The sequence below is a fragment of the Elephas maximus genome, chromosome 2, assembly GCF_024166365.1.
Source record: "Elephas maximus indicus isolate mEleMax1 chromosome 2, mEleMax1 primary haplotype, whole genome shotgun sequence".
In the NCBI taxonomy this organism is placed as follows: Eukaryota; Metazoa; Chordata; class Mammalia; order Proboscidea; family Elephantidae; genus Elephas; species Elephas maximus.
Window position 1 is genome coordinate 227,681,086 of NC_064820.1, and position 27,428 is coordinate 227,708,513.

Consider the following 27,428-nt stretch of genomic DNA (forward strand, 5'->3'; position numbering starts at 1 on the left):
AAAAAGAGTCACCGAAAGTAAAAGCAATGCAACTCAACCACCTTATTCTTCATTTTAAAAGAAAATATAACTCATAACCTAGGAGTGACAAAGAATAAACATACCCAGGACTTCAAAACAAACTAGCAATAAAATAAACAAGAAAAAAGCCATGGTGGTGACGTGCACTGCCCAGAAACAAGTAACACTAATCAGTCATCCTAAAGGGACTAAAATCTGAAGTGGCCAAATTATCACCATAAAGAAACTCTACACAGCAATGAGCAATAACATTCTCACAAAAGGCTGCATGAATTATTTGAGAAAGAAGCAACTGGCACAGCAATGCAATCAGACATTTTCAGACCACATGACTCTTGACAGAAATTTGCAGTTTCTAATAACTTACTAATTTTTAATAAGAAGAAATGCAGTAACTAACGACTTAAATTCTGTGCCCCCTTCCAATCGAACCTAAAAATCTGTGGCCTCTAACATGTGTGGCCCTAATCAAATATCTATTAATTTTTATCTATCATGTAACGTTGCAAACACACAAAAACTACATAAAGAGCAACATAATGAACAGCCCTCATACATCCCTCCCTGCTTAGGAAAGAGCACCTTGCCACCAGAGTTAACTGTCCTGCGCTTCTGCTTCACGGAGTGGTAACCACTATCGGACGGTCGGTATCTGAAATAGCCATGCATCTCTGTATACTTCTACTGTGTATGTTTGGGCCCTCCTAATCGTGATTTGCATGTTTATATCAATGACAGCATACTGTACATCTTACATACTACGGTGAGATCTATCTACGTTGATGTGTACAGTTCTCATGTATGTTCATGGCTGGGTTGCCACGTATTAACTGATTTTAAGTTATTTATCTATTCTCCAGCTCATAGATACTGAGGTAGGTTCCTAGTTTTGCTATTAAAAGCGCTGCTATCACACTTCTGTCCATGGGTGTGTATACATACACTTTCTCTAGAACAGATATGTCGTAATGGATCACTTATCACAGGCATATGCACGTTCACCTTTCCCTGGCATCCAGCTCCCCTGCCAGTGGCTCCTCCCTCCAGCTAAGCAACCACCTTAAATTCTGGGCCTTCAACCAACCCATTAATGATACAAGTCCAGAACTCCAGCAGGTCTGACCCCAATACTGACCCTAAGGATGCTAAGGAGCAGTTAGAATCACATGTTAAAAAGCCTTCTGTAGCCTCGTCAATAAAGGTTGGTAAGTCATGATGAGGAGCCCTGGTGGCGTAGTGGTTAAGCATTCAGCTGCTAACCAAAAGGTCGGCAGTTCGAATTCACCAGCTACTCCTTGGAAACCCTATGGAGCAGTTCTACTCTGTCCTATAGGGTTGCTGTAAGTCATAATGAAGCTTGGGCAATAAGAAAAAGTAATCTGGCCTCAACAAGAAAGCGAAAAAGTGAGAGAGAGAGAGACACAAAGGAAGAAAGTAGGGGAGGGAGGGAGGGAGGAACGAAGAGAAGAAGGTAAGGGAGAAAGAAAACTTAAAATGGCTGGAGGCAATCCTAATTCCTGAAACAGATTTCCAATATGAAACAAAGCTTTCGGCTGTCTAGCTCTTACAGGTATCAGAAGAATGATCTTGTACTGGGCCCTGTGACAGCAGTAGTGAAGACAAGCCACAGCAGTGAGAGAGACTCAGAGGCCACCCTGCCAGCAGCAGGGTCAGGAGGGTGTTAAATGGCATCTCTGCAAACACAAGGGGCAACTGAGGCAGTTCCGGGTACAGAGAGGAGCTGCTGGTACCGGTCCCACACGGTGACTCACGGCCAGAGATAGAAGGCCAAAGGGCCGAGGACGTTGAGATGGGAAAGCTCCTGATGCATGCTGTCCAGGTTTCCAAGGGACTGAGGAGATTGTACAGACAAGAGGACCCCTGCCAGCGGCGTGCTGTGTGCATGTATTAATGAGTACTTGTTAACAGCCTTAACTGGTAGGAGCCTAGACTGGGGGCAGCCTGCATGCATTCAGCCTGTGAAGTGACTGCTGGTGGCAGACAACAATGAGACAGATTTGACTATGAAGAATTTCTAATAGAGAAGGCACTGGCATTGACTGGTGTAGCCGCGAGGCCTCACTGGAGGTCTAGGTGTCAGGGGATGCCCCACGGCCTACCACAGAGCCAGTGTCCAGTCATCCACTGCAGTACAAGCACCTGGGGCCCCAAAGTCAGCTGCAGTGTCTGATCATCAGATGTTGGGTGACTGAGATTTGGAGAGTTAAAAAGAAGTGCTTCCCAAAACTGGCAGACTGTATGACCTGGAGGCCACAGCCTTGAAAGAACGCAGAGAGAGTCACGAAAGGCCCCACACGTCCCCTGATGGGTGTTTGCCACCAGAAAGATGGCACTGTGTCCTCACAGTACAATCCAGTTTGCTCTAAGCCTGGGACTTACAGGGTGCCTGGGGACCCCAAGGGGAAGCAAAAGGAACTTGTGCTGGTCCTTCATGGGTAGCATCATGGTACACCCAAGGCCACCCAAATGCCAGCAGACCTGCTCTGATGGGGACCCTGAGGGCTTGCTGGAAGAGTCAGAAGAGAGGAAGAACTTGGAAATGCTGAAGCAAGAGGTGTAACTCCCTGAGCAAAGTCCCAGAGGACAGCAAGTCAAAAGCAGAGGTGGCCCGATTACTCACAAAAAGACCCAAGGGCCCGTGTTCCTCTGACACAGAAGAAAGTGAGGGTGGGCGCGGGTATAAATAAATGAGGAGGCTGAGATGAGTAAGCTCACAGCCACACCCACCATCCTCCCTTTGAAGCAGGAAGTAAAGCTGCCCACTAGGACGCCATCTACAGAGACAGGAAGAGCAGCTAAGAGAAAAGGGTAGCAAAGAGAGCGCTAGAAGTCTAGTCTAGTCACCATGGAAACTGAGTAAGGACACAGGAAAGGATGCCAACAGGTGCAAGGCCCAGGTGAGGATGCAGGGACATCAGTGTGTGCACCTGGAAAAGCAGCCTTCAGGCATCACTGAGCAGCCTTGGTGCGGGGGTGGAGACCATGGCAGCAAGCCAGTCCAAGGTTGGAGGCATCAGGACATAGCGGCAAGGAATCTGAGGGTGCTCACAGAAGCACGGGGAGGAACCCTGTGTGATACGTGAGGGGACGTTTGAGACCACTGGGGCCGCTACTGTGTCAATTCATCCCATTGAGGGTTCCCTCATTTTCACTGTCCCTCTACTTTGTCAAGAAGGATGTCCTTTTCCAGTGATTGGTCTTTCCTGATGACGTGTCCAAAGCAAAGAAGATGAAGTCTCGCTGTTCTTCTAAGGAGCACTCTGGTTGTTATTTCTTCTAAGACTGGTTTGTTCATTCTTCCAGCAGTATACACTATATTCAATGTTCTTCGCCAACACCACAAATTCAAAGGCATCAATTCTTCTGTCTTCCTTTTTCACTTTCCAGCTTCCCCATGTATATGAGGCAACTGAAAAGACCCTGGCTTAGGTCAAGCGCACCTTGGTTATCAGAGTGACGTCTTTGTTTTTAAAAATGTTTAAAGACGTCTTTAACAGATTTTCCCAATGCAATTCATAGTTTGATTTCCTGACTGCTGCTTCTATGGACATTGATTGTTGATCCAAGTAGAATGAAATCCTTGACACCTTCAATTTCTTCATTTATCATGCATGATGCTGTTTACTGGCTCAAGGGGATTTTTAGCGCAGTGAAAATATCATGTATGATATCATAATGGTGGATACATAATATATTTGGTCAAAACCCACAGAACTATACAACACAAAGAGCAAGCCCTAATGTAAACTATCGGCTGTAGATAACAGTACTGTATCAATATTGGTCCATCAATTTTAACAAATGTACCACATGAATGTGAGATGTTAATAACAGAAACAGTATGCAGGGGGGAGAGGAATATATGGGAACTGTATTTTCAGCATAATTTTTCTGTAAATCTAAAACTGCTCTTAAGAAAGGCTATTAATACTAAATAATATTAATAATAAGCCACAATCAAGTGGAGTTTATGCCACAAATGCAATGGTGGTTTAGTATTTGAAAACCAATCAATGTACTCCTCCATGGTCACAGTCTAAAGAAGAAAAACCACAAGATCATTTAAACTGACCCAAAAAAAAATCTGACAAAATTCAACGTTCATTTATGATTTTAAAAAAAAGTTCTCAGCAAACTAGGAATAGACAGGAACATCCTCAACCTGAAAGAGGGCATCTACAAAAAACCCAGAGTTCGGGGGTCTTAAATGGTAGCAAGTGGCCATCTAAGATGCATTCATTGGTCTCAATCCACCTGGAGCAAAGGAGGATGAAGAACACCAAGGACACAAGGCGATTACTAGCCCAAGAGACAGAAAGGGCCATGTGAACCAGAGACTACATCATCCTGAGACCATAAGAACTAGATGGTGCCCGGCTACAACTGATGACTGCCCTGACAGGGAACACAACAGAGAACCCCAGAGGGAGCAGGAGAGCAGTGGGATGCAGACCCCAAATTCTCTTAAGACCAGACTTATTGGTCTGACTGAGACTAGAAGGACCCCAGTGGTCATGGCCCCCAGACCTTCTGTTGGCCCAGGACAGGAACCATTTCCAAAGCCAACTCTTCAGACAGGGATTGGACTGGACAATGGGTTGGAGAGGGATGCTGGTGAGGACAGAGCTTCTTGGGTCAGGTGGACACTTGAGACTATGTTGGCATCTCCTCCCTGGAGGAGAGATGAGAGGGTAGTGGGGGTTAGAAGCTGGCAAGATAGACACGAAAAGAGAGAATGGAGGGAGAGAGCAGGCTGTCTCATTAGGGCGAGAGCAATTGGGAGTATGTAGGAAGGTGTGTAAAAGTTTTTGTGTGAGAGACTGACTTGATTTGTAACCTTTTACTTAAAGCACAATAAAAATTTTTTTAAAAAATGAACTTTGATCCATACCTCCACCATATATGAAAATTAGCTCAAAAGGGATCAGAGGCCTAAACATAAAACCTAAAATTATAAAACTTCCAGGAAAAAAACCTTTGTAATCTTAGGCTAGGCAAAAATTTCTTAGATACCATACCAAAAGCATGACCCATAAAAGAAAAAACTGAAAAGTGGACTCTACCAAAAATAAAAACTCCTACTCTCCAAAAGATACTTCGTCAAAAGGCTAAAACAGGCCACAGACTGAGAGGAGATGTTTGCAAATCACATATATGATAAGAGTCTTATACCCAGAATATATAAAGAACCCTTAAAACTCAGTAATAGTGAAACAAACCAATTTTTTAAATAAGCAAAAAATTTGAATAGATGGTTCACTAAAGAAGATATAAAGATGGCAAATAACGACATGAAAAAGATGCTTAGCATCATTAGTCATTAAGGAAACTTTCAAATTAAAACCATAATGCAATGCCATACCAAGTATTAATAAGGATGTAGAGGAACTGAAATTCTCATATCCTGGTGGGGGGAATGTAAAATAGTATAACCTCTTTGGAAAACAGTTTGGTACTTTCTTAAAAAATTCAATATTTACCCACAATATGATCCAGTCATTTCACTCCTAGGTATTCACCCAAGAGAAATACAAGTATATGTCCACATAAAGAGCAGTACACAAATGCTCATAGCAGCTTTATTTGTATTAACTGAAAACCAGAAACAGCCCAAAAGTCAGGCTGTGATCAACAAATTCCCGTTGGACACTGTCACAGCCTGCAACTACAGATACAAACTATGTGTACTGATAAAACAGACTACAGCTCAGCAATGAAAATGAATGAACTATTGATACATGCTACGACGTGGATGAATATCAAATAATCATACTGAATGAAAGCAGACCCCCCCCGAAAGCTTTATATAGAATACTGGGAAATGCAAACTAATGCATAGTAACAGAGAGCAGGTCAGTGGTTGGTTGTCCCTGAGGACAGGGGTGGGCAGGGAAGGACAGGAGGAAAGAGGTAAACTCTGGGGGATGATGGGTATTCTCTTGATGAAAGTGATGGTTTCACAGGGGTATACATCAAAACTTATCAAATTGTTCACATTACATATGTACAGTTTATTGTATATCAGTTATGCCTCAGTCAAGCTACTTTTTTAAAATTGGCACACTTCACTTAGCGCTCTAATGCCTGGTGTGGTTTCTGAGGGACTGCAGGAGCTCCGCAAGATCTCCACATGCTGGATCCTGGATCTCTCCATAGTCATAGGCCAGCCCCTTACACATGAGCCCTCACGGGGACAGTAACACACAACTTTTGTGGAAAACACAGGTGTCTCTGGATCTGGCATAACTGGCTGAAGAAACCAGACACCTTCTGAACTCTCATTAGAACTCCAGGAGACCATGAGTGATAATGCCCCACAGCAGTGCTTCTTAGCCAGGACAATTCCGCCCACCAGGGGACATTTGGCAATGTCTGAAGACATTTTTGGTTGTCACAACTGGGGGAAGGGGTGCCACCAGCATCTAGTGGGGAGAGGCCAGGGGTGCTGCTCAACACTCTACAGTGCACAGTCAGCCCCCCACCACAAAGAATTACCTAGCTCAAAATGTCAATAGTGCTGAGCTTGAAAAACCCCACCCTACAAGGGAGAGGGGACAGTGGGCAAGACTTAGCAGGGCATAAGTAAGGCGGGTGACAAACTCTTCATTGTGCTTCCTGGAGACAGGTTTTGTCCAATGGGAACCGTGAAAGCAAAACCAGAACATGCTGAAGGTCTACTCTAAAAGCAGTTAGGCAAACGTAAGAGCTGAGTCAAGGCAAAACCCAAAGCAAAGGGCAAAACCAAAGCAAACGAAGAGTACAAGCATAACTAGGTCCACTCCAAGTCAAAGCCAACCTGGTGGGCGCGCCAGTCACGGCAACACACAGAATGCTGGGAGCCAGAATGAGAAGGGACGCTGGTAGAGACAACACAGCAAAGGGAAGAGTCCATCCGTGGAGAAAGAGGGATGCTGCAATGTGAACAAAACAGTTGTGATCCCAAAACAAACCACCACAACTTCAGTTTTGGTGTTTGTTTTTCAATCCAAGTAATGTATGTGGCAGTTGTCTCACCCCATCCTGCCTTCTTTGCAAGGAGGCTCTGGGACAAAACAAGGGATGAGGACAGTCAAAAACATCTGCTCCATAGATTGCCTCGTGGTAAAAATTCTGCATCTGAATTTGACCCGTTTATTGCAGCCCTGTCAAAATTAGTGAATAAAAATGTCCTGCTTTGCACTACTCTGCCCTTATCAGAGAGTTCATCACATGACTGTTGTAACTGTTTGTATTTCAGGCATGTAACTTTTTTATTGAAGACAACTAAGCTTAAATGCATTTTGAGATAATATAACCCTGAAGTGTCACCTGATAGTATCTGGAACTCACTGATTGCTCTAAGGTGAGAACATTCTTTTTAAATTTTTTTTCCAAAATAGTATTTAATAGACAGTGTGCCCCTTAATTCTCCAGGCAATTTGTTTCTTCTGTTTTTTAGAACCATTGCCAAATTTACCAAGTTTGCTTGAAAAGAGGCCCAGTCAGCATATTCTAAATAATTTGAGAATAAACATCAGCTTTTTAATAAAATAAACAGCATACACTTTAAGTCTGGTGCACTGTCCTGGCTTCAGGTCCCCCAGAAGCTGCAGTATGGTGTCCAAGAGCACCCGGTTTGAGTTCACCAAGAATTCACGGCCACAGGCAATGGCAGCCACGTCTGCACCAGAGAGAGAAAACAAAGCGTCAAGATCGCAGGTATATCAGCATCTAGCAAAGTCTATCCAGTACAGGGTATTTGTTGTTGTTTCTCTACTAACAGACCTAATGAAAACACAGAATCGCAAAGCAAGTATTAAACTGTGGTTTTATTACACAGCTGATGGCCCAGGAAGACTGACAACCACAGCATGTTGCGAAATCAGTGAGTAAGATCCACTGTGATTAGCAAATGCCTCCGTGATGGGACACAGTCTTTTCATTTGAGCACGTCTGCACCCTGACCCAGCATACACAGACCAAACAGCTGTGGGCAGTCGGGGTCCAAACGTGAGATGGAGGCTGGTTATCATAGCTGGGACCAATGACCCTAAAATCTGCCTTATATCCAGTTAGGACTCTCAACCACAAAAGCAAATGGAAATCATATGAGGTCAAACAAGTGGGTACGAAAATTGATTCTGAAAAAACTCATACACTGCTAATGGGAACATCAAATGATGGAGCTCCTTTAGAGAACAGTCTGGCAATTCCTCAAACAGTTAAAGTTTCCATATGACGTAGCAACTCTACACTCAGGTGGAACTGCTAAGGGAAATGAAAACACATGTCCATGTAAAATTCTGTACACAAATGTCATAGCGGCCTTATTCACAATAGCCAAAAAGTGGAAATAACCCAAATGTCCATCAGCTGATGACTGGATAAATACAATACGGTATACCTATAAAAAACATGGAATATTTGGCAATAAAGAGAAATGAAGTTTCAATAATGCCACAACATAGAATGTTGAAAACACTGTTAAGTGAAAGAAGCTCATCACAAAAGGTCACAAACTGTATGATTCCACTTACAGGAACTCTCCAGGAAAGGCTAGGAGCCCTGGTGACACAGTGGTTAAGCACTCGGCTGCTAACCAAAAGGTCAACAGTTCAAACCCGCCAGCCACTGTTAGGGAAAAAGATGTGGCAGTCTGTACCCATAAAGATGACAGCCCAGGAAACCCTATCAGGCAGTTCTGCCATGTCTTATGGGTCACTATGAGCTGGAATCCACTTGATGGCAATGGGTCTGGGTTTTGTTTGTTTTGTTTTTAGGCCTGGGAGACTGAGGGGGTAGGTGGTAGGACTGTGGGGTGGGAGTGACAGCTAAGGGAGCAGGGTTTCTTTTTGGGGTTAGGAAAATGAGCAACTATGTAAGTTTCTTTTGATATTAATCCTGTGACACACTACTTTGGTTTTTGGATTTTGTTTCTTTGTATTTGCTGGGTTAGCTGTGGTAGGTCTCTTATCAGTTCACCTCTCCAGCTGTCGGGTTTGGGGAAGGGAACAGGGCCATGGGTAATCCCAATCTGGGGATTCTTTCTTTGTGTACTGTTTACAGAAAGCCCCTCACAGGGGAGTCAATTCTCCCTGGAGGAGGGAATGCCCAGTCCCACTGGGAAGTGGCCCCTGGAATTCAGTCTCGTTCTCACTGTGGGTTGATGGTGCTTCTGTGGTGAGAAGCCAGGTTGGAGAGAAGTGGCCTGTGACCTGAGGGCTGCTTGACAGAGGTGAGCCCATCCTCTCCCTCAGTAGCATCACAGTGACTCCTAGGAGATGTTCCCATCTCGCTTACAATCTGCTGTGCCCTCGCCTGCAAGCCTGCCTCCTGCCCAGGTCAGATAAGGTCCTCCTGGAGCCTGTCCCACTGTTGGGAAGGCCAATCTCGAAGAGGGAATGGCAAGGCATGAGGGTGCAGTTCCACTTCCACCAAGCGCTCTGACCTGCTACAACCTGTTGATCCACCGTGAAGAAAACAGCTCCAGGCGAGAAATTCCCCATCTGTCCTGTGGCTTATCTAAAGCACAGTTCTGTGCTTTCAATTTGCTCAGATTTCTACCTCAGCACCAGAGTGCTCACTCAAGAAAGGAAGACACCCAGTGTCTCTCACTTCTGCCAACCTGGAACTGTTACTCTGGTACCAATGGGAACATTCCCTCTGCTCTGGGTCACACAATCCCCCAAAAATTTAATAGATAAGAGATGTATTTTGCAAGCTGAATTGACAGATAAAATGTACTGCAGAAGGATTATTTTTAGAACTCCCAGAAAATTCTCCTGTGCACAAATTATAGCTTAGTTGAATATTAATTTGTCCATACTACGCATGATTCAAGAAATAACCAAAGAATTAACTACAGTCCTAGAATCCCCGTGGGCAAAAGATTCCATGGACACAGCAAAATAAATGGAGCAAAGGTCAAGAATCCAAAATGATTCTTCTCAATCTTTCCCTAAGCTTCTTCAATACCCTCTAAAGCTGAAGTCAAGGAAGGTCTCAAACCAACTGTAACCAGCTAAACAGGAAAAGGACTATTCTTTGCACTAATCCCTGCCATCACCTAATGTTATCTGTTTTAAAAACCCTAACGGAGGTGGAGCCAAGATGGCGGCTTAGTCAAATACACCATAACATCCCCCTGCACTAAAGACCCAAAAAACGAAGCAAAACAGAAGCAGATAACAATCTGGGAACCCTGAATATCAACAAAGGTCTAAGAGCTGAACCAAATATCAGCTGGAAAGAAAAAGTGAGTAAAAGCAGCGAAAGAGGGGTAACCTGGAATGGAGGAGCTCAGTCAGCCAACCCAGCCCAATGCAGCTATCTCAGGACAAAGCCAGCAGTGACCCCAGGTGAAGAAAACAGCAAGGCAACTTCACAACTATCCCAAAAAGGACAGAGAAACTCTACAGACACACACGGAATGAAGCAGAGACGGGGGGGGGCACTGGGATCCAGAACCAGAGATACTCAGGAGCCGTGGCCCCTGACCTCACGGGTTAATGCAGCACACAAGGCAGCAGACTCACAGAGAGTGGACGGGAGCTCTCCCACCCAACTGGTCCCCACGCAGCTCCTCCTCACACTTGAAAGAGGATAGGTCCCACTCACTGCCTGCAGCAGACACAAGGTGCCCCAGCACCCAAGTATCCTAGCTGGAGGAATGCACTCCCCCTCACCCCATCCTCCTGATGGAAGGCAGCAAAGGGTCCCATACCCCACTGCCTTGTCATACTGGGGGACCACAGCACAAGCCTGTCCTCTTCCCCCTTATCCCATCCAACTCCAGCCACTACCCTCCGCTGCCCACTTGACAAGGGAGACTAGGTGTGTCCCCACATGTACCCATGCCCGCCACCTACACCCCCCAAGGGCTCAGTGGAGAGCAGCAGCAGTGAGACAGAGAGAGAGCCTGCCTGCTGCCACCTCCTCCTCCCCCCCACTCGGCATGAGGTTATGGCATCGCCACTGTGTGCACATCTGCTAGGTATGACTCTCTCCCTTAACTCGCCCAGTGAGGGGCAGAGGAGCCACAACTGTGCACAGCATCTCCCCACAACCCCTTCTCCCCTCTCCCTACCTGGTGCAAGGCAGCACCACTGTGTGCATATCCACCAGGGGTAACTCCATCCCTTAACCTGCCCAGCGAGGGGCAGAGGAGCTGTGACTGTGTGCTCATCCTCCTGTAGTCCCTTCCTTCCTCCCCCTGCCTGACATGAGGCAGCACCTCAACGCACGCATCCACCAGGCATGACTCCCTCTACCTCCCCAGCCAGGGGCAGGGAGTCACAACTGCCTCAACCTCCCCAGCCAGGGGCAGGGGAGTCACAACTGCCTCAACCTCCCCAGCCAGGTGCAGGGGAGTCACAACTGCCTCAACCTCCCCAGCCAGGGCAGAGGAGTCATAACCGCGTGCACACCCCCCTCCCCGAGGCCGTTTCCTCCCTCCCCCTGACCAGCACAAGGCAGAAGAGGAGGGAGTACAGGTGCACCCACCCACTTCACCTTCCTCCCTTCTCCCTGCCACCGACAGATAGATGCAGGGTGACTGAGCCAGCAACCGCCTGCCATTCCTTCCTCCCTCCCCATGCCCAGGAGGAGGCGGAGGTAGAGCAACTACACACGTCTGCCCACTGCCCCCATCTACCACCCATACCTTGCCCCCCAACTGGCAAGAGGTAACAACCGCACCCCACTCGCCCACCACACTGGTGGCTCTACCTGCAACAAAAGCGCCACTAGGAAGTGGAGCTCCTGCACCACCAAAGAGAGACAGAGGCTAAAGCCTGACCAACCCACCATCAGTTATCCCACAAGACCAGTAAACAGAGACCCACGCTCCCATACCTACCCACCACACCACTTGCCCAGAGAAAGGGAGTGCCCCAGCAAGACCAGTCCAGCGACCAGAGCAGCACACCAGCCATGCCTGCCAGGAATCATCAAAACAAACAAACAAAAAAAACAAAACCCAGCAAACAATTATATGATTGAAAAATAAACACAATAACCCCTTAATGTCCTGGAGACAACAGACAATAGCAAACCACCTAAAGGAGCAGGGCAAGACGGCCCTAGCAAGTGGCCAAAGTAAGAACCAGCAATCCTCCGTAAGGAAAAAAAGGTAATGGAACTTCCTGATAAGGAATTCATAAGACTTATGTATAGGGTCCTCAAAGGAATTAAGGAAAACACAGACAAAACCAAGGAAGGCACAGACAAAAACACTAGAAGAACTCAGGAAAACAATACAAGAACAAAATGACAAAATAAATAGACATTTGAAAACCACATAAAAACAGCAACTAGAAATCCGGAAGCTTAACAATAAAATTTCAGAAATTGACAACTCAATGGAAAGTTCCTAGGGTAGAACTGAAACAATGGAAGACAGGATCGGCAGAATAGAAGACAAATCCCTTCAAACTAATCTGTTCGAGGAAAAAAAAAAGAACAAAGAAAGCCTAAGAGTTATGTGGGATACCATCAAGAAAAATAAATAACACATGATGAGAATCGCAAAGGGGAAGAGTCAACAAAAAGTACAGAGAGAATTGTTGAAGAATTGCTCACGGAAAGCTTTCCTAAAATCATGAAAGACTGGAAGACAACCATACAAGAAACACAATAAACACCATAAAGCGTAAATCCCAAAAGAACAGCAAGACATCCATAACCAAGCTTTCCAAAACCAAAGACTTTGTTTCTTTCAAAGATCCTAAATCTAACAGAGACTGGAGGAATCCCTGAAACTATGGCCCCCAGATATTCCGTTAACCCAGAACTGAAACCATTCCTGAAGCCCACTCTTCAGATATACGCAGGACTATAAAACAAAAAATAATACACATGTGGAATGTGCTTATTAGTTTAAGTACGTACACAAGACCAAATGGGCAGCTCCTGTCCAGAGGCAGGATGAGAAGACAGAAAGTTACAAGAACTGGTTGGGGTGGAAAGTGGGAGTGTGCTGTCACATTGTGAGGACTGGAATTAATGTCACAAAACAATATGTGTATAAATTTTTGTATGAGAACTTAACTTGAGCTGTAAACTTTGACCTAAAGCACAATAAATAAATAAATTCTGAAAGCAGCCCAGGAAAAACCAAGGATCACTCACAAAGAAGCATCAATAAGACTAAACTCTGATTACTTGGCAGAAACCATGCAGGCAAGAGGGCAATGGGATGACATATACAAACCCGTGAAAGAAAAGAACTAACAACCAAGAATTATATATCCAGCAAAATTATCCCCAAAATACAATGGTGAAATTAGGACATTTCCAGATAAACAAAAATTAAGAGAATTTGTGAACACCAGACCAACTTTACAAGAAATGTTAGAGTTCTTCAGACATAAGACTAACAACACAAGACAACAACCTGAGATTAAAACACATGACAACATCAGACAGATATCAACCCAGATAAAGAACCCTCATAAATAAAATAAAGCTAAAAGACGGAAAACAGGGAAGCAGAGATGTCAGTCTGTAATTGACAACCACTTCAAAACATAAAAGGGGAATAAAGAGTGGAACACAGGCTTAAAACTTCCATACGGAGAGGAAGTAAAGTCAAGGTGATATCAAGAAATAAACTGCTTCTTTAAGGCAAAACAGCCTGGTACTGGTACAACAACAGATACATAGACCAATGAAACAGAATTGAGAATCCAGAAATAAATTCATCCACCTATGAGCAGCTGATACTCGACAAAGGCCCAAAGTCAGTTAAATGAGGAAAAGACAGTCTCTTTAACAAATGGTTCTGGCATAACTGGATACCATCTGTAAAAAAATGAAACAAGGCCCACATCTCACACCACTCACAAAAACTAAGTCAAAATGGATCAAAGACCTAAATATAAAATCTAAAATGATAAAGATCGTGGAAGAAAAAATAGAGACAATGCTAGGAGCCCTAATACATAGCATAAACAATATAAAACATTACTAACAACGCACAAACACCAAAAGAGAAAATAGATAACAAGGAGGTCCTAAAAGTCAAACACTTGTGCTCATCCAAAGACTTCACAGAAAAGTTAAAAGAGAACCTACAGACTGAGAAAAAAAATTTGGCTGAGACAAATCTGATCAGCATCTAATCTCTAAAATCTACACGGCACTATAAGATCTCAACAACAAAAAAACAAATAACCCAATTAAAAAATGGGCAAAGGATATGAACAGACATTTCACCAAAGACGACATTCAGGCAGCTAACAGATATATGAGGAAATGCTCATGATCATTAGCCATTAGAGAAATGCAAATCAAAACTACAATGAGATACCATCTCACCCCCACAAGACTAGCATTAATCCAAAAAACACAAAATAATAAATGTTGGAGAGGTTCTGGAGAGACTGGAACATTTATACACTGCTGGTGGGAATTTAAAATGGTACAACCGCTTTGGAAATTGATTTGGTACTTCCTTAAAAAGCTAGAAAGACAACTACCATATGATCTAGCACTCCCACTCCTTGGAATATACCCTAGAGAATTAAGAGCCCTCACACAAATAGATATATGCACACCCATGTCCTGTTTACAACAGCAAAAAGATGAAAACAAACAAGGTGCCCACCCACAGATGAATGGATAAACAAATTATGGTATATTCACACAATGGAATACTACACAACAATAAAGAACAACGATGAATCCATGAAACATCTCATTACATGGAGGAATCTGGAAGGCTAAGTGAAATTAGTCAGTTGCAAAAGGACAAATATCATATGAGACCACTATCGTAAGAACTCAAGAAAAGGTTTAAACACAGAAGAAAATATTTCTTAATGGTTATGACAGTGGAGGGGGAGGGAGAGGGATAGTAGACAAGAATTATTTTAGGTGAAGGAAAGGACATACACAATACAGAGGAAGTCAGCACAACTGGACTAAACCAAAAGCTAAAAAGTTTCCTGAATACAACCTAACACTTCGAGGGACAGAGAAGGAGGGCGGGGGTCTGGGGACCATGGTTTCAGGGGACATCTAGGTCAACTGGCATAACAAAGTGTATTAAGAAAACCTTCTGCATCCCACTTTGGTGAGTGGAATCTGGGGTGTTAAAAGTTAGCAAGCAACCATTTAAGATGCATCAATTGGTCTCAACCCACCTGGAGCAAAGAAGGAAGAACACCAAAAACACAAAGAAAATATGAGCCCAAGAGAAGGAAAGTGCCACATAAGCCAGAGACACCATCAGCCTGAGACTAGAAGAACTAGATGGTTCCCCGCTACCACCAATGACTGCCCTGACAGGGAAAACAACAGAGAATCCCTGATGCAGAAGGAGAAAAGTGGGATGCAGAACTCAAATTCTAGTAAAAAGACCAGACTTAATGGTCTGACTGAGACTGGAGGGACCCCAGAAGTCATGGCCCCCAGACTCTCTGTTAGTCCAGAAATAAAACCATTCCCGAAGCCAACTCTTCACAGAAATATTAGGCTGGACTATAAGACATAAAAAGATAATGGTGAGGAGTCTGCTTCTTAGCTCAAGTAGATACACGTGACTCTGTAGGCAGCTCCTATCTGGAGGCCAGATGAGAAGGCAAAGGTAAGCAGGAACTGGGTGAATGGACACGAGAAATACAGGGCAAAGAGAAGGAGTGTGCTGTCACATTGTAGGGAGAGAAACCAGGGTCACATAACAATGTGTGTATAAGTTTTTGTGTGAAAAACTTACTTGAATTGTAAACTTTCACTTAAAGCACCATAAAAAAAAAAAAGTAGATAAGCTACTACTTCAAACTTTGGTTAACCACAAAGAAAGTTAACAAACCTACTCATCAAAGATGTAAAAGAAGAAAGCTGTAAAGACTTAGTACATACAAAACCAAAAACAATGAAAAGACAGGCAGGGCCAAGATGGCAGAACAGACAGATGCTTCTTCCAGTGAGCCCTCTTACAATAAAGACCAAAAAAAACCAAGTGAAACAAGTATATTTATGACAAGCTAGGAGCCCTGAACGTCAAAGGCAAAGTTAGAAAACGAACTGAGCGGCAGGGGGAGGAAGAGAAGGTTCAGAAGTGGAGAGGAGTTACCGGACCTGAATCGCCAGGAGCCCCCAGGCACCATTCCCAAGAGCAGCTACAACGGGCTGGTACTAGAGTTCAGCCACACTTTCCTCAGGGAAAAGTAGCCAGCCACAAAGCCTACTCACATCTCTGGAACCAGAGAAGGACGGTGCTCTCGGCAAAAGTTAAGTACTTGCATATATTTCACCACGCCCCCCGCCTCCCAAAGCTGTCTTCAGAGGCTGTGTATTTCCCTGGGCCTGAGATAGGCCCTGTCAAGTCCCTAGAGCCATCCTCTCAGCCTTGGAGAAGGAATAAATCACAGCTGGGGAAAAAGATAATTTGTTAGCTCCACTAAATCAGGGAGCTCAGGACAGAAGCGGCTCCTGTCAAGCCATAAACGGTCCATGGACTTAGAGTACCTTTCGCCCTTGCATGGACCAGTGTGGGCCTACTCCAGGAGAACAGGCCCTTGCTGGCAGACTACAACTGTTTCAGCTGTGCGGTAAAGAGGTGGGTGTTTGATGTTTGACACCAGTTTGCCTATTAAACAGGGTCCTGACCTACCCACATCAGGGGCCTAAGGACTGGTGGCTCCACTCAGGTCACCTAGCCACCCGCAACAGGGGTCCGAGGATAACTGGTACCTCCCAGTCCTTACAACCAAAAACTTTGGGTGCCCATGGTCCATCAGCAGAACCCACCCACCTATATGCTCTAGGGAAGATGGACGTGCTTTCCTCAGACACACTTGGGGGATGATTCTCAGCTCCCTGCCTTGTTCGGAGCGTGACCCACTGCTGCGACCAAATACCGGTACCTACACCAATCACTCCTGCCCCTCTAAGACTGTAGGACAGGGCCTGTACCACACACTTGATGAGCAGCTACCTGGACACCTGAACTTAATCCATACAAGAAAAGTGAATGGACTCCTAGACTGATACACCTGATAACAGCTCTTGCCATCTCGGGACAGGACGTCAGAGCTTCAAAGGTGAAAATAATCAAGCTAGCTCACTCAAGCAACCCACCTGGGCATTTCAAAACAAAACAAAGCAAGAATCTAGGATACAGTAAGCAAACAAAATAAACTAATACAATAACCTATAGATAGCTTGGGGACAGCAGTAAATATCAAATGACATGAAGGAACAGACCATGATCACTTCAATAAGCTCTGAAAACAAAGAATCAAGGGGTCTTTGAGATGCAAGTATGTTCCTGTAATTACCAGATACAGAATACAAAAGATTAATATATAAAATCATTCAAGACATCAGGAAGTGAACAAGCCAAGAACACACAGATAAAGCAGTTGAAGAAATTAAAAAGGTTATTCAGGAACATAATGAAAAATTTAATAAGCTGGAAAAATCCATAGGCAGACAGCAATCAGGAATTCAGAAGATTAATAATAAAATTACAGAATTAGACAACTTAATAGAAGGCCAGAGGAGCAGAATTCAGCAAGTGGAAGGCACAATTTGTGAACTTGAAGATAAAGCACTTGGCACCATTATATTTGAAGAAAAATCTGATAAAAAGAATTTTAAAAAATGGAGAAACTTTACAAATCATGTGGGACTCTAACAAGAGAAAAAACCTACGGGTGATTGGACTACCAGAACACGGAAGGATAACAGAATATACAGAGAGAATTGTTGAAAGTTTGTTGGCAGAAAACTTCCTTGATATCGTGAAAGATGAGAAGGTATCTAACCAAGATGCTCATTGAACTCCACATAAGGTAGATTTTAAAAGAAAGTAACCAAGACATATTATAATCAAACTTGCCAAAACCAAAGATAAAGAGAGACTATTAAGAGCAGCAAGGGATAAATGAGAAGTCACCTACAAACAAGAGTCAATTAAAATAAGCTTGGACTACTTGGGAGAAACCATGCAGGCAAGAAGGCAATGGGATGACTTATATAAAGCATTGAAGAAAAAAAATTGCCAGCCAAGAATCATATATCTAACAAAACTGTCGCTCAAATATAAAGGTGAAATTAGGGCATTTCCAGATAAACAGAAGTTTAGAGATTTTGTAAAAACCAAGGCAAAACTACAAGAGATACTACAGGCAGTTCTATGGTTAGAAAATCAATAATATCAGGTATCAACCCAAGACTACAACACTGGGCAGAGCAATCAGATGTCAACCCAGTAAGGAAAATCACAAAAATAAATCAAGATGAACAAAATGCTCCCAACAGGGAAATGGCGATGTTATTATGTAAAAGAAGACAACATTAAAACAATAAAGAAGGACTAAGAAATGTAGTCATAGATCTTTCATGTGGAGAGGAAGACAAGACGATATAAAGAAATAAAAGTTAGGTTTAAATTTAGAAAAATAGAGGTAAATATTAAGGTAACCACAAAGGAGACAAACTATCCTACACATCAAAATAAAATACAAAAAAAAAATGGAGACTCAGCAGAAACAAAATCAACAACGAATGAGAAGAAAAGAAAATATATAAACTACTTAGCACAAAAAAATTTAGTGGGAAAAAGAAACTGTCTACAACACACAAAAAAAAGACATCAAAATGACGGCACTAAATTCATACCTTTCCATAATTACGCTGAATGTAAATGGGCTAAATGCACAAATAAAGAAACAGAGAGTGGCAGAATGAATTTAAAAAACACAATCCGTCTATATGCTGCCCACAAGAGACACACCTTGGACTTGAGACACAAACTAAAACTCAAAGGGTGGAAAAAAATATATCAAGCACACAACAATCAAAAAAGAGCAGGAGTGGCAATATTAATTTCTGACAAAATAGGCTTTAAAGTTAAATCCACCACAAGGGATAAGGAAAGACACTATGTAATGATTAAAGGGACAATATACTATGACGATACAACCATATTAAATATTTATGCACCCAATGACAGGACTGCAAGACACACAAAACAAACCCTAACAGCACTGAAAAGTGAGATAGATAGCACCACAAGTATAGTAGTAGACTTCAACTCACCACTTTCAGTGAAGGACAGGACATCCAGAAAGAAGCTCAATAAAGATGGGGAAGGTGTAAATGCCACAATCAACCAACTTGACCTCACAGACATATACAGAACACTCCACCCAACAGTAGTCAAGTGTACTTTCTTTTCTAGTGCACATGGAACATTCTCTAGAATAGACCACATATTGGGTCCTTTAAGAAGGGTATTTATTGCTCAGTTTCCAAGTGTTTGATTTATTTTCCCTGCTTTTTCTGTTATTGATTTCTACTTTTATGGTCTTACGATCAGAGAAGATGCTTTGTAACACTTCAGTGTTTTGGATTTTGCTCAAAAAAGAGTGGCCTATAGAAGACATTAAGGATGGAATAAAGAAATTCATAGAATCCAATGAGAATCGAAACACTTCCTATCAGAACCTTTAGGACACAGCAAAAGCAGTGCTCAGAGGTCAATTTATGTCACTAAACGCACACATACAAAAAGAAGAAAGGGCCAAAATCAAATTATCATTCCTACAACTTGAACAAATAGAAAGAGAACAACAAAAGAAGCCCTCAGGCACCAGAAGAAAGCAAACAATAAAAATTAGAACAGAATTAAATAAAATAGAAAACAGAAAAACAATTCAAAGAATTAACAAGACCAAAAACTGGCTCTTTGAAAAAATTAACAAAATTGATAAACCACTGGATAAACTGACAAACGAAAAACAGGAGAGGAAGCAAATAATCCGAATAAGAATTGAGATGGGTGAAATGGAAACCCTGGTGGCATAGTGGTTTAGCGCTACCACTGTTAACCAAAAGGTCGGCAGTTCGGATCCACCAAGCACTCATTGGAAACTCTACCGGGCAGTTCTACTCTTCCCTATAAGGTTGCTATGAGTCAGAATCGACTCAACAGCAGTGCATTTTGGTTTTGGGCAATGTTATGACAGACCCAACTGAAATTAAAAGAATCATATGAGATTACTATGAAAAATTGTACTCTAACAAATTTGAAAACCTAAAAGAAATGGACGAATTCCTAGAAACACACTACTTACCTAAACTGACACAAGCAGAGGTAGAATAACTAAACATACCCATAACAAAAGAAGAGATTGAAAAGGTAATCAAAAAACTCCCAACAAAAAAAAAGCCATGGCCCGGACAGATTCACTACAGAGTTCTAGCAAACTTTCATAGAAGAGTTAACACCACTACTACTAAAGGTATTTCAGAACATAGAAAAGGGGGGAATACTCCCAAACACATTCTGTGAGGCCAGGACATCCCTGATACCAATACCAGGTAAAGACACCACAAAAAAAGAAAATTACAGGTCTATACCCCTCATGAACTTAGATATAAAAATCCTCAGCAAAACTCTAGCCAATAGAATTCAATAACATATCAAAAAATAATTCACCATCACCAAGTGGGATTCATACCAGGTATGCAGGGATGGTTCAACATTAGAAAAACAATTCATGTAATCCATCATATAAATAAAACAAAAGAGAACAATCACATGATTTTATCAATTGATGCAGAAAAGGGATTTGACAAAGTCCAACATCCATTCATGATAAAAACTCTCAGCAAAATAGGAATAGAAGGGAAATTCCTGAGCACAATAAAGGGCATATATACAAAGCCAATAGCCAACATCATCCTAAATAGAGAGAGCCTGAAAGCATTCCCCTTGAGATCGGGAACCAGACAAGGATGCCCTTCATCACCGCTCTTATTCAACATTGTGCCAGAAGTCCTAGCCAGAGCAATTAGGCTAGATAAAGAAATAAAGGGCATCCAGATTGACAAAGAAGAAGTAAAAGTATCTCTATTTGCAGATGACACAATCTTATACACAGAAAACCCTAAGGAATTCTCAAGAAAACTACTGAAACTAAGAGTTCAGCAGAGTATCGGGATACAAGATAAACATACAAAAATCAGTTGGATTCCTCTACACCAACAAAAAGAACATCAAAGAAAAAATCACCAAATCAATACCATTTACAGTAGACCCGAAGAAGATAAAATACTTAGGAATAAATCTTACCAGAGACGTAAAAGACTTATACAAAGAAAACGACAAAACACTTCTGTAAGAAACCAAAAGAGACCTATTTAAGTGCAAAAACATACCTTGCTCATGGATCGGAAGACTTAACATTGTAAAAATGTATATTCCACCAAAAGCAATCTATAGATTTAATACAATTCCAACAACATTTTTTAATGAGATGGAGAAAAAAATCACCAACTTCATATGGAAGGGAAAGAGGACCCAGATAAGTAAAGCATTACTGAAAAAGAAGAACAAAGTGGGAGGCATCACACTACCTCATTTTAGAACCTATTATACCGCCACAGTAGTCAGAACAGCCTGGTACTGGTACAGTAACAGATACATAGACCAAAGGAACAGAATTGAGAATCCAGACATAAATCTATCCATGTATGAGCAGTTGATACTTGACAAAGGCCCCCAATCAGTTAAATGGGGAAAAGACAGTCTTTTTAGGAATGGTGCTGATGTAACTGGATATCCACCCACAAAAAAATGAAACTAGACTCATACCTCCCACCACTCACAAAAACTAAGTCAAAATGGATCAAAGACCTAAATATAGAATCTAAAACAATAAAGATCATGGAAGAAAAAATAAGGACTACGTTAGGAGCCCTAACACATGGCATAAATAGTATACAAAACATTATTAAGAATGCAGAAGAAAAACTAGATAACTGGGAGCTGCTAAAAATCTAACACCTATGCTCATCCAAAGACTTCACCAAAAGAGTAAAAAGATCACCTACAGACTGGGAAAAAGTTTTTAGCTATGACATTTCGAATTAGTGCCTCATCTCGAAAATCTACATGGTACTGCAAAAACTCAACTACAAAAAGACAAATAACCCAATTAAAAAATGGGCAAAAGATATGAACAGACACTTCACCAGAGAAGACATTCAGGTAGCTACCAGATACATGAGGAAATGGTCACGCTCATTAGCCATTAGAGAAACGCAAATCAAACCTACAATGAGAGTCCATCTCATTCCAACAAGGCTGGCATTAATCCAAAAAACACAAAAGAATAAATGCTGGAGAGGTCATAAAGAGAATGGAACACTTATACACTGCTGGCGGGAATGTCAAATGGTACAACCATTTTGGAAATCAATTTGGTGCTTCCTTAAAAGGCTAGAAATAGAACTATCATACGATCCAGCAATCCCAGTCCTCGGAATATATCCTAGAGAAATAAGAGCCTTTACACAAACAGATATATGCACACCCATGTTTACTGCAGCACTGTATACAATAGCAAAAAGATGGAAGCAACCAAGGTGCCCGTCAACGGATGAATGGATAAATTATGGTATATTCACACAATGCAATACTATGCATCAATAAAGAACAGGGATGAATCTGTGAAACATTTCATAACATGGAGGAACCTGGAAGGCATTATGCTGAATGAAATTAGTCAGCTGCAAAAGGACAAATATTGCATAAGACCACTATTATAAGAACTCAAGAAATAGTCTAAACGGAGAAGAAAATATTCTTTGACGGTTACGAGATGGGGGAGGGAAGGAGGAGGGGAGAGGGGTATTCACTAATTAGATAGTAGATAAGAACTATTTTAGGTGAAGGGGAAGTTAACAGACAGTACAGGAGAGGTCAGCACAACTGGACTAAACCAGAAGCAAAGAAGTTTCCTGAATAAACTGAACACTTCGAATGCCAGCAGAGCAGGGGCAGGGGTTTGGGGACCATGGTGTCGGGGGACATTTAAGTCAACTGGCATATTAAAATCTATTAAGAAACCGTTCTGCATCCTACTTTGGAGAGTGGCATCTGGGGTCTTAAATGGTAGCAAGTGGCCATCTAAGATGCATCAGCTGGTCTTAGCCCACCTGGAGCAAAGGAGAATGAAGAACACCAAAGACACAAGGTAATTATGAGCCCAAGAGGCAGGAAAGGCCACATAAAGCAGAGACTACATTAGCCTGAGACCAGAAGAAATAGATGGTGCCCAGCTACAACCAATGACTGTCCTGACAGGGAACACAACAGGGAACCCCTGAGGGAGCAGGAGAGCAGTGGGATGAAGACCCCGAATTCTCATAAAAAGACCAGACTTAATGGTCTGACTGAGACTAGAATGACCCCAGAGGTCATGGTCCCCAGACCTTCTGTTAGCCTAAGACATGAACCATACACAAGGCCAACTCTTCACAGGGACTGGACTGGACCATGGGATAGATGATAGTGGTGAAGAATGAGCTTCTTGAATCAAGGAGATACATGAGACTACGTTGGAGAGGAGATGAGACGGCAGAGGGGGTCAGAAGTTGGCCTAATGGACACAGAGAGAGTGGAGGGAAGGAGTGTGCTGTCTCATTAGGGGGAAAGCAATTAAGAATACATAGCAAGGTGTATACAAATTTTTGTATGACAGACTGACTTGATTTGTAAACTTTCACTTAAGGCACAATAAAAAGACAAGCCACAATCAAAAAACAAAAAAATCAGCACAGAAAATTAAGTGGAACAAAGAAACCATCAACACCTCAGAAAGAAAAAAAAAGGTATAACAAAGTGACAGCAATAAACTCATACCTATGGACAATCACACTGAATGTAAATGGTCTAAATGCACCAGTAAAGAGGATGGAGATTGGCAGAATGGATGAAAAAACACAACCCATTGATATGCTGTCTGCAAGAGACACACCTCAGATCCAAAGATATAAACAAACTAAAACTTAAAGGATGGAAAAAGATATCAAGCAAACAATAACCAAAAAAGAGCAGGAGTGGCAATATTAATCTCTGATAAAATAGATTTTAAGACAAAATCCACTATAAAAGACAAGGAAGGACATTATATAATGATTAAAAGGTCAATCCACCAAGAGGACATAACCAAAATAAACACATACACACCCTACAGAGAGCTCCAAAATACATAAAACAAACTCTAACGGCCCTGAAAAGAGAAATAGACACTTTCACAGTAACACTAGGAGACTTTAAAACAGCACCCTTGGTGAAGGACCAATGACTAAAAAGAAACTCAGTAAAGATACAGAAGATCTAAATACTACAATCAACCAAGTTGACCGCAGAGACATATATAGAATACTTCACCCAACCACGGCAAAGTACACATTCTTCTCCAATGACCACGGATCATTTTCAAGGATAGATCGCATTTTCGGCCACAAAGCAAGCCTCAACAAATTCAAAAACACTGAAATAACACAAAGCATCTTCTCTGATGACAATGCTATAAAAGTAGAAATCAACAACAGGAAGAGCAAGGGGGAAAAACCTAATACATGGAAACTAAATAACACCCAACTTAAAAACTACTGGGTAATAGAATAAATCAAAGATGGAATTTTAAAAATTCCTAGAACAAAATAAGAAAAACACAACATTCGAAAACCTTTGAACACGGCAAAAGGAATGCTCAGAGGTCAATTTATAGCAATAAACGCACACATCAAAAAAGGATAAAAATCAAAACAATAACCCTATAACTTGAACAATTAGAAAGAAAAAAGCAAAAGAAGTCCAGTGTCACCAGAAGAAATGAAATAATAAAAATTACAGCAGAAATAAATGAAGTAGAGAAACAAAAAACAATAGCAAGAATCAACAAGACAAAAAGCTGATTCTTTGAAAGGGTTAATAAAATTGACAAACCACTGGCCAAACTGACAAAAGAAAAACAGGAGTAGATGCAAATGACCCAAATAAGAAATGAGATGGGTGACATTACCACAGAATCATCTGAAATAAAAAGGATCATAACAGAATACTATGAAAAACTGTGCTCCAACAAATTTGAAAACCTACAGGAAATGGACAAATTTCTAGAAACTCACTACCTACCTAAACTAACACAAACTGAGGTTGAATATTTGAACAGATCCATAACAAAATAAATTGAAGGGGTCATTAAAAAGAAAAAAAAAAACACTTCCAACAAAACAAGCCCCAGTCCAGGCAGCTTCAGTGAAGAATTTTATCAAACATTCAGAGAAAAGCTGAAACCAATTCTACTCAAACTCTTCCAAACACAGAAAAGGAAGGAATACTCCCAAATTCATTCTATGAAGCCAGCATAACCCTGATACCAAAGGCAGGCAAAGACATTACCAAAAAAGAAAACTACTACTAATATCCCTCTTGAATACAGACGCAAAAATTCTCAACAAAATCCTAGCCAATGTAATTCAACATATCAAAAAAATAATACATCATGACCAAGTGGGATTCATACCAAGCATGCAAGCATGGTTCAACATTAGAAAATCAATCAGTGCAATCCACCAAATAAATAAAACAAAGGAAAAGAATCACATGATCCTATCAATTGACACAGAAAAGGAATCTGATGAAGTCTAACACCCATTCTTGATAAAAGCTCTCAGCAAAATAGCAATAAAAGGGAAATTCCTCAACATAATAAAGGGCATTTATACCAAACCAACAGCCAACATTATCCTCAAGAGAGAGAATCTGAAAGCATTTCCCTTGAGAACGGGAATGAGACAAGAACACCCTTTATTACCACTCTTGCTTAATATTGTATCAGAAGTTCTAATGAGAGCAATAAGGCAAGAAAAGCAAATAAAGGGCATCACATCAGCAAGGAAGAAGTAAAACCATCCCTATTCACAGATTATATGATCCTAGACATAAAAAATCCTAAGGATTTCACAAGAAAGCTAGTGGAACTAGTAGAAGGATTCAGCAAAGTGGCAGGACACAAATTCAACATACAAAAATGAGTTGGATTCCTCCACACTAACAAAGAGAACTCCAAGAAGGAAATCAGGAAAACAATACCTGATTTATAACAGCCCCCCAAAAGATAAAATACTTAGGACTAAATCTAATCAGGGATGTAAAATACTTATACAAAGAAAACTACAAAACCCTACTGTAAGAAACCAAAAGAGACCTACATAAATGGAAAAACATGCTCTTGGATATGAACATTAACAGTGAAAAATGTCAATACTACCCAAAGTGATATATAGATACAACGCAATTCTGATACAAATTTCAAAAGCGTTCTTCAACGAAATGGAAAAACTAATCACTAACTTTATATAGAAGGAAAAGAGGCCCCGAATAAGTAAAACTTTCCTGAAGAACAACAACCAAGTAAGACTACCTGATCTCAGAAGCTACCATACAGCCATGGTATTCAAAACAGCCTGGGTACTGGTACAAGAGACACACAGACCAATGGAACAGAATTGAGAACCCAGATGTAAATCTATCCACCTATGAAGAGCTGACATTCAACAAAGGACCAAAGTCTACTGAATGGGGAAGAGAGAGTCTCTTCAATAAATGGTGCTGGCAAAATTGAATATGTATATATAGAAAAATGAAACAGGACCCATACCTCACACCATACACGAAAACTAACTCAAAATGGATCAAAGACCTAAATATAAAACCTAAAACTATAAAAATCATAGAGGAAAAAATAGGGGCAATGCTAGGGGCCCTAATACATGGCGTAAGTAGAAAACCAAACATAACTAAAAATGCACACACTGAAGAAGATGAACTAGAAAAATGGGACCTCCTAAAAATTAAACCCTAATGCTCATCAACGGCAGTGGGGTGGTGGGAATGCTCATCAAAAGACTTCTCCAAAAGAGTAAAAAGAGAACCTACAAATTGGGAAAAACTTTTTGGCTATGACATATCCAGCCTAATCTCTAAAATCTATAAAAAATCTGTAAGATATTTTAATACCTCAAGAACAAAAAGACAAATAATCCAATTAAAAAATGGACAAAGGATACGAACAGACACTTCACTGGAAGACATTCAAGGCAGCTAACAGGCGCATGAGGAAATGTTCCTGATCATTACCCGTTAGAGAAATGCAAATCAAAACTACAATGAGATTCCATCTCACCTCGACATTATCAGCACAAATCAAAAAAAAAGAAAATAATAAATGTTGGAAAGGTTGTGGGGAGACTGGAACTCTTATGCACTGCTGGTGGGAATGTAAAATGGTACAGCCACTATGGAAAACAATATGGTGCCTCGGTAAAAATCTACAAATAGAAACACCATACAATCCAGCAATCCCACTACTAGGAAATATATCCTAGAGAAATAAGAGCTGTCAGACTAATAGACATATGCACACCCATGTTCACTGCATTATTCACAATACCAAAAAGATGGAAACAACCTAAGTGCCCATCAACAGCTTAATGGATAAACAAATTATGGCACACACACACAATGGAATACTATCCAACGATCCTATGACAAATCCTCATAACATGAATGAATCCAGAGAGCATTATGCTGACTGAAA

At 41.6% G+C, this 27,428-nt stretch overlaps 1 protein-coding gene across 2 annotated transcripts in view; it reads right to left on the reverse strand.

Moving 5' to 3' along the window:
* HSF2BP (heat shock transcription factor 2 binding protein) overlaps positions 1 to 27,428 on the reverse strand; it is a 188,135-nt gene that overhangs the window by 107,761 nt on the left and 52,946 nt on the right. For both annotated transcript variants that reach the window (XM_049874975.1, XM_049874974.1), the window contains exon 7: positions 7,585 to 7,702. In XM_049874975.1, coding sequence (XP_049730932.1) covers positions 7,585 to 7,702 — 118 coding nt within the window. The remainder of the gene's footprint in view (positions 1 to 7,584; positions 7,703 to 27,428) is intronic.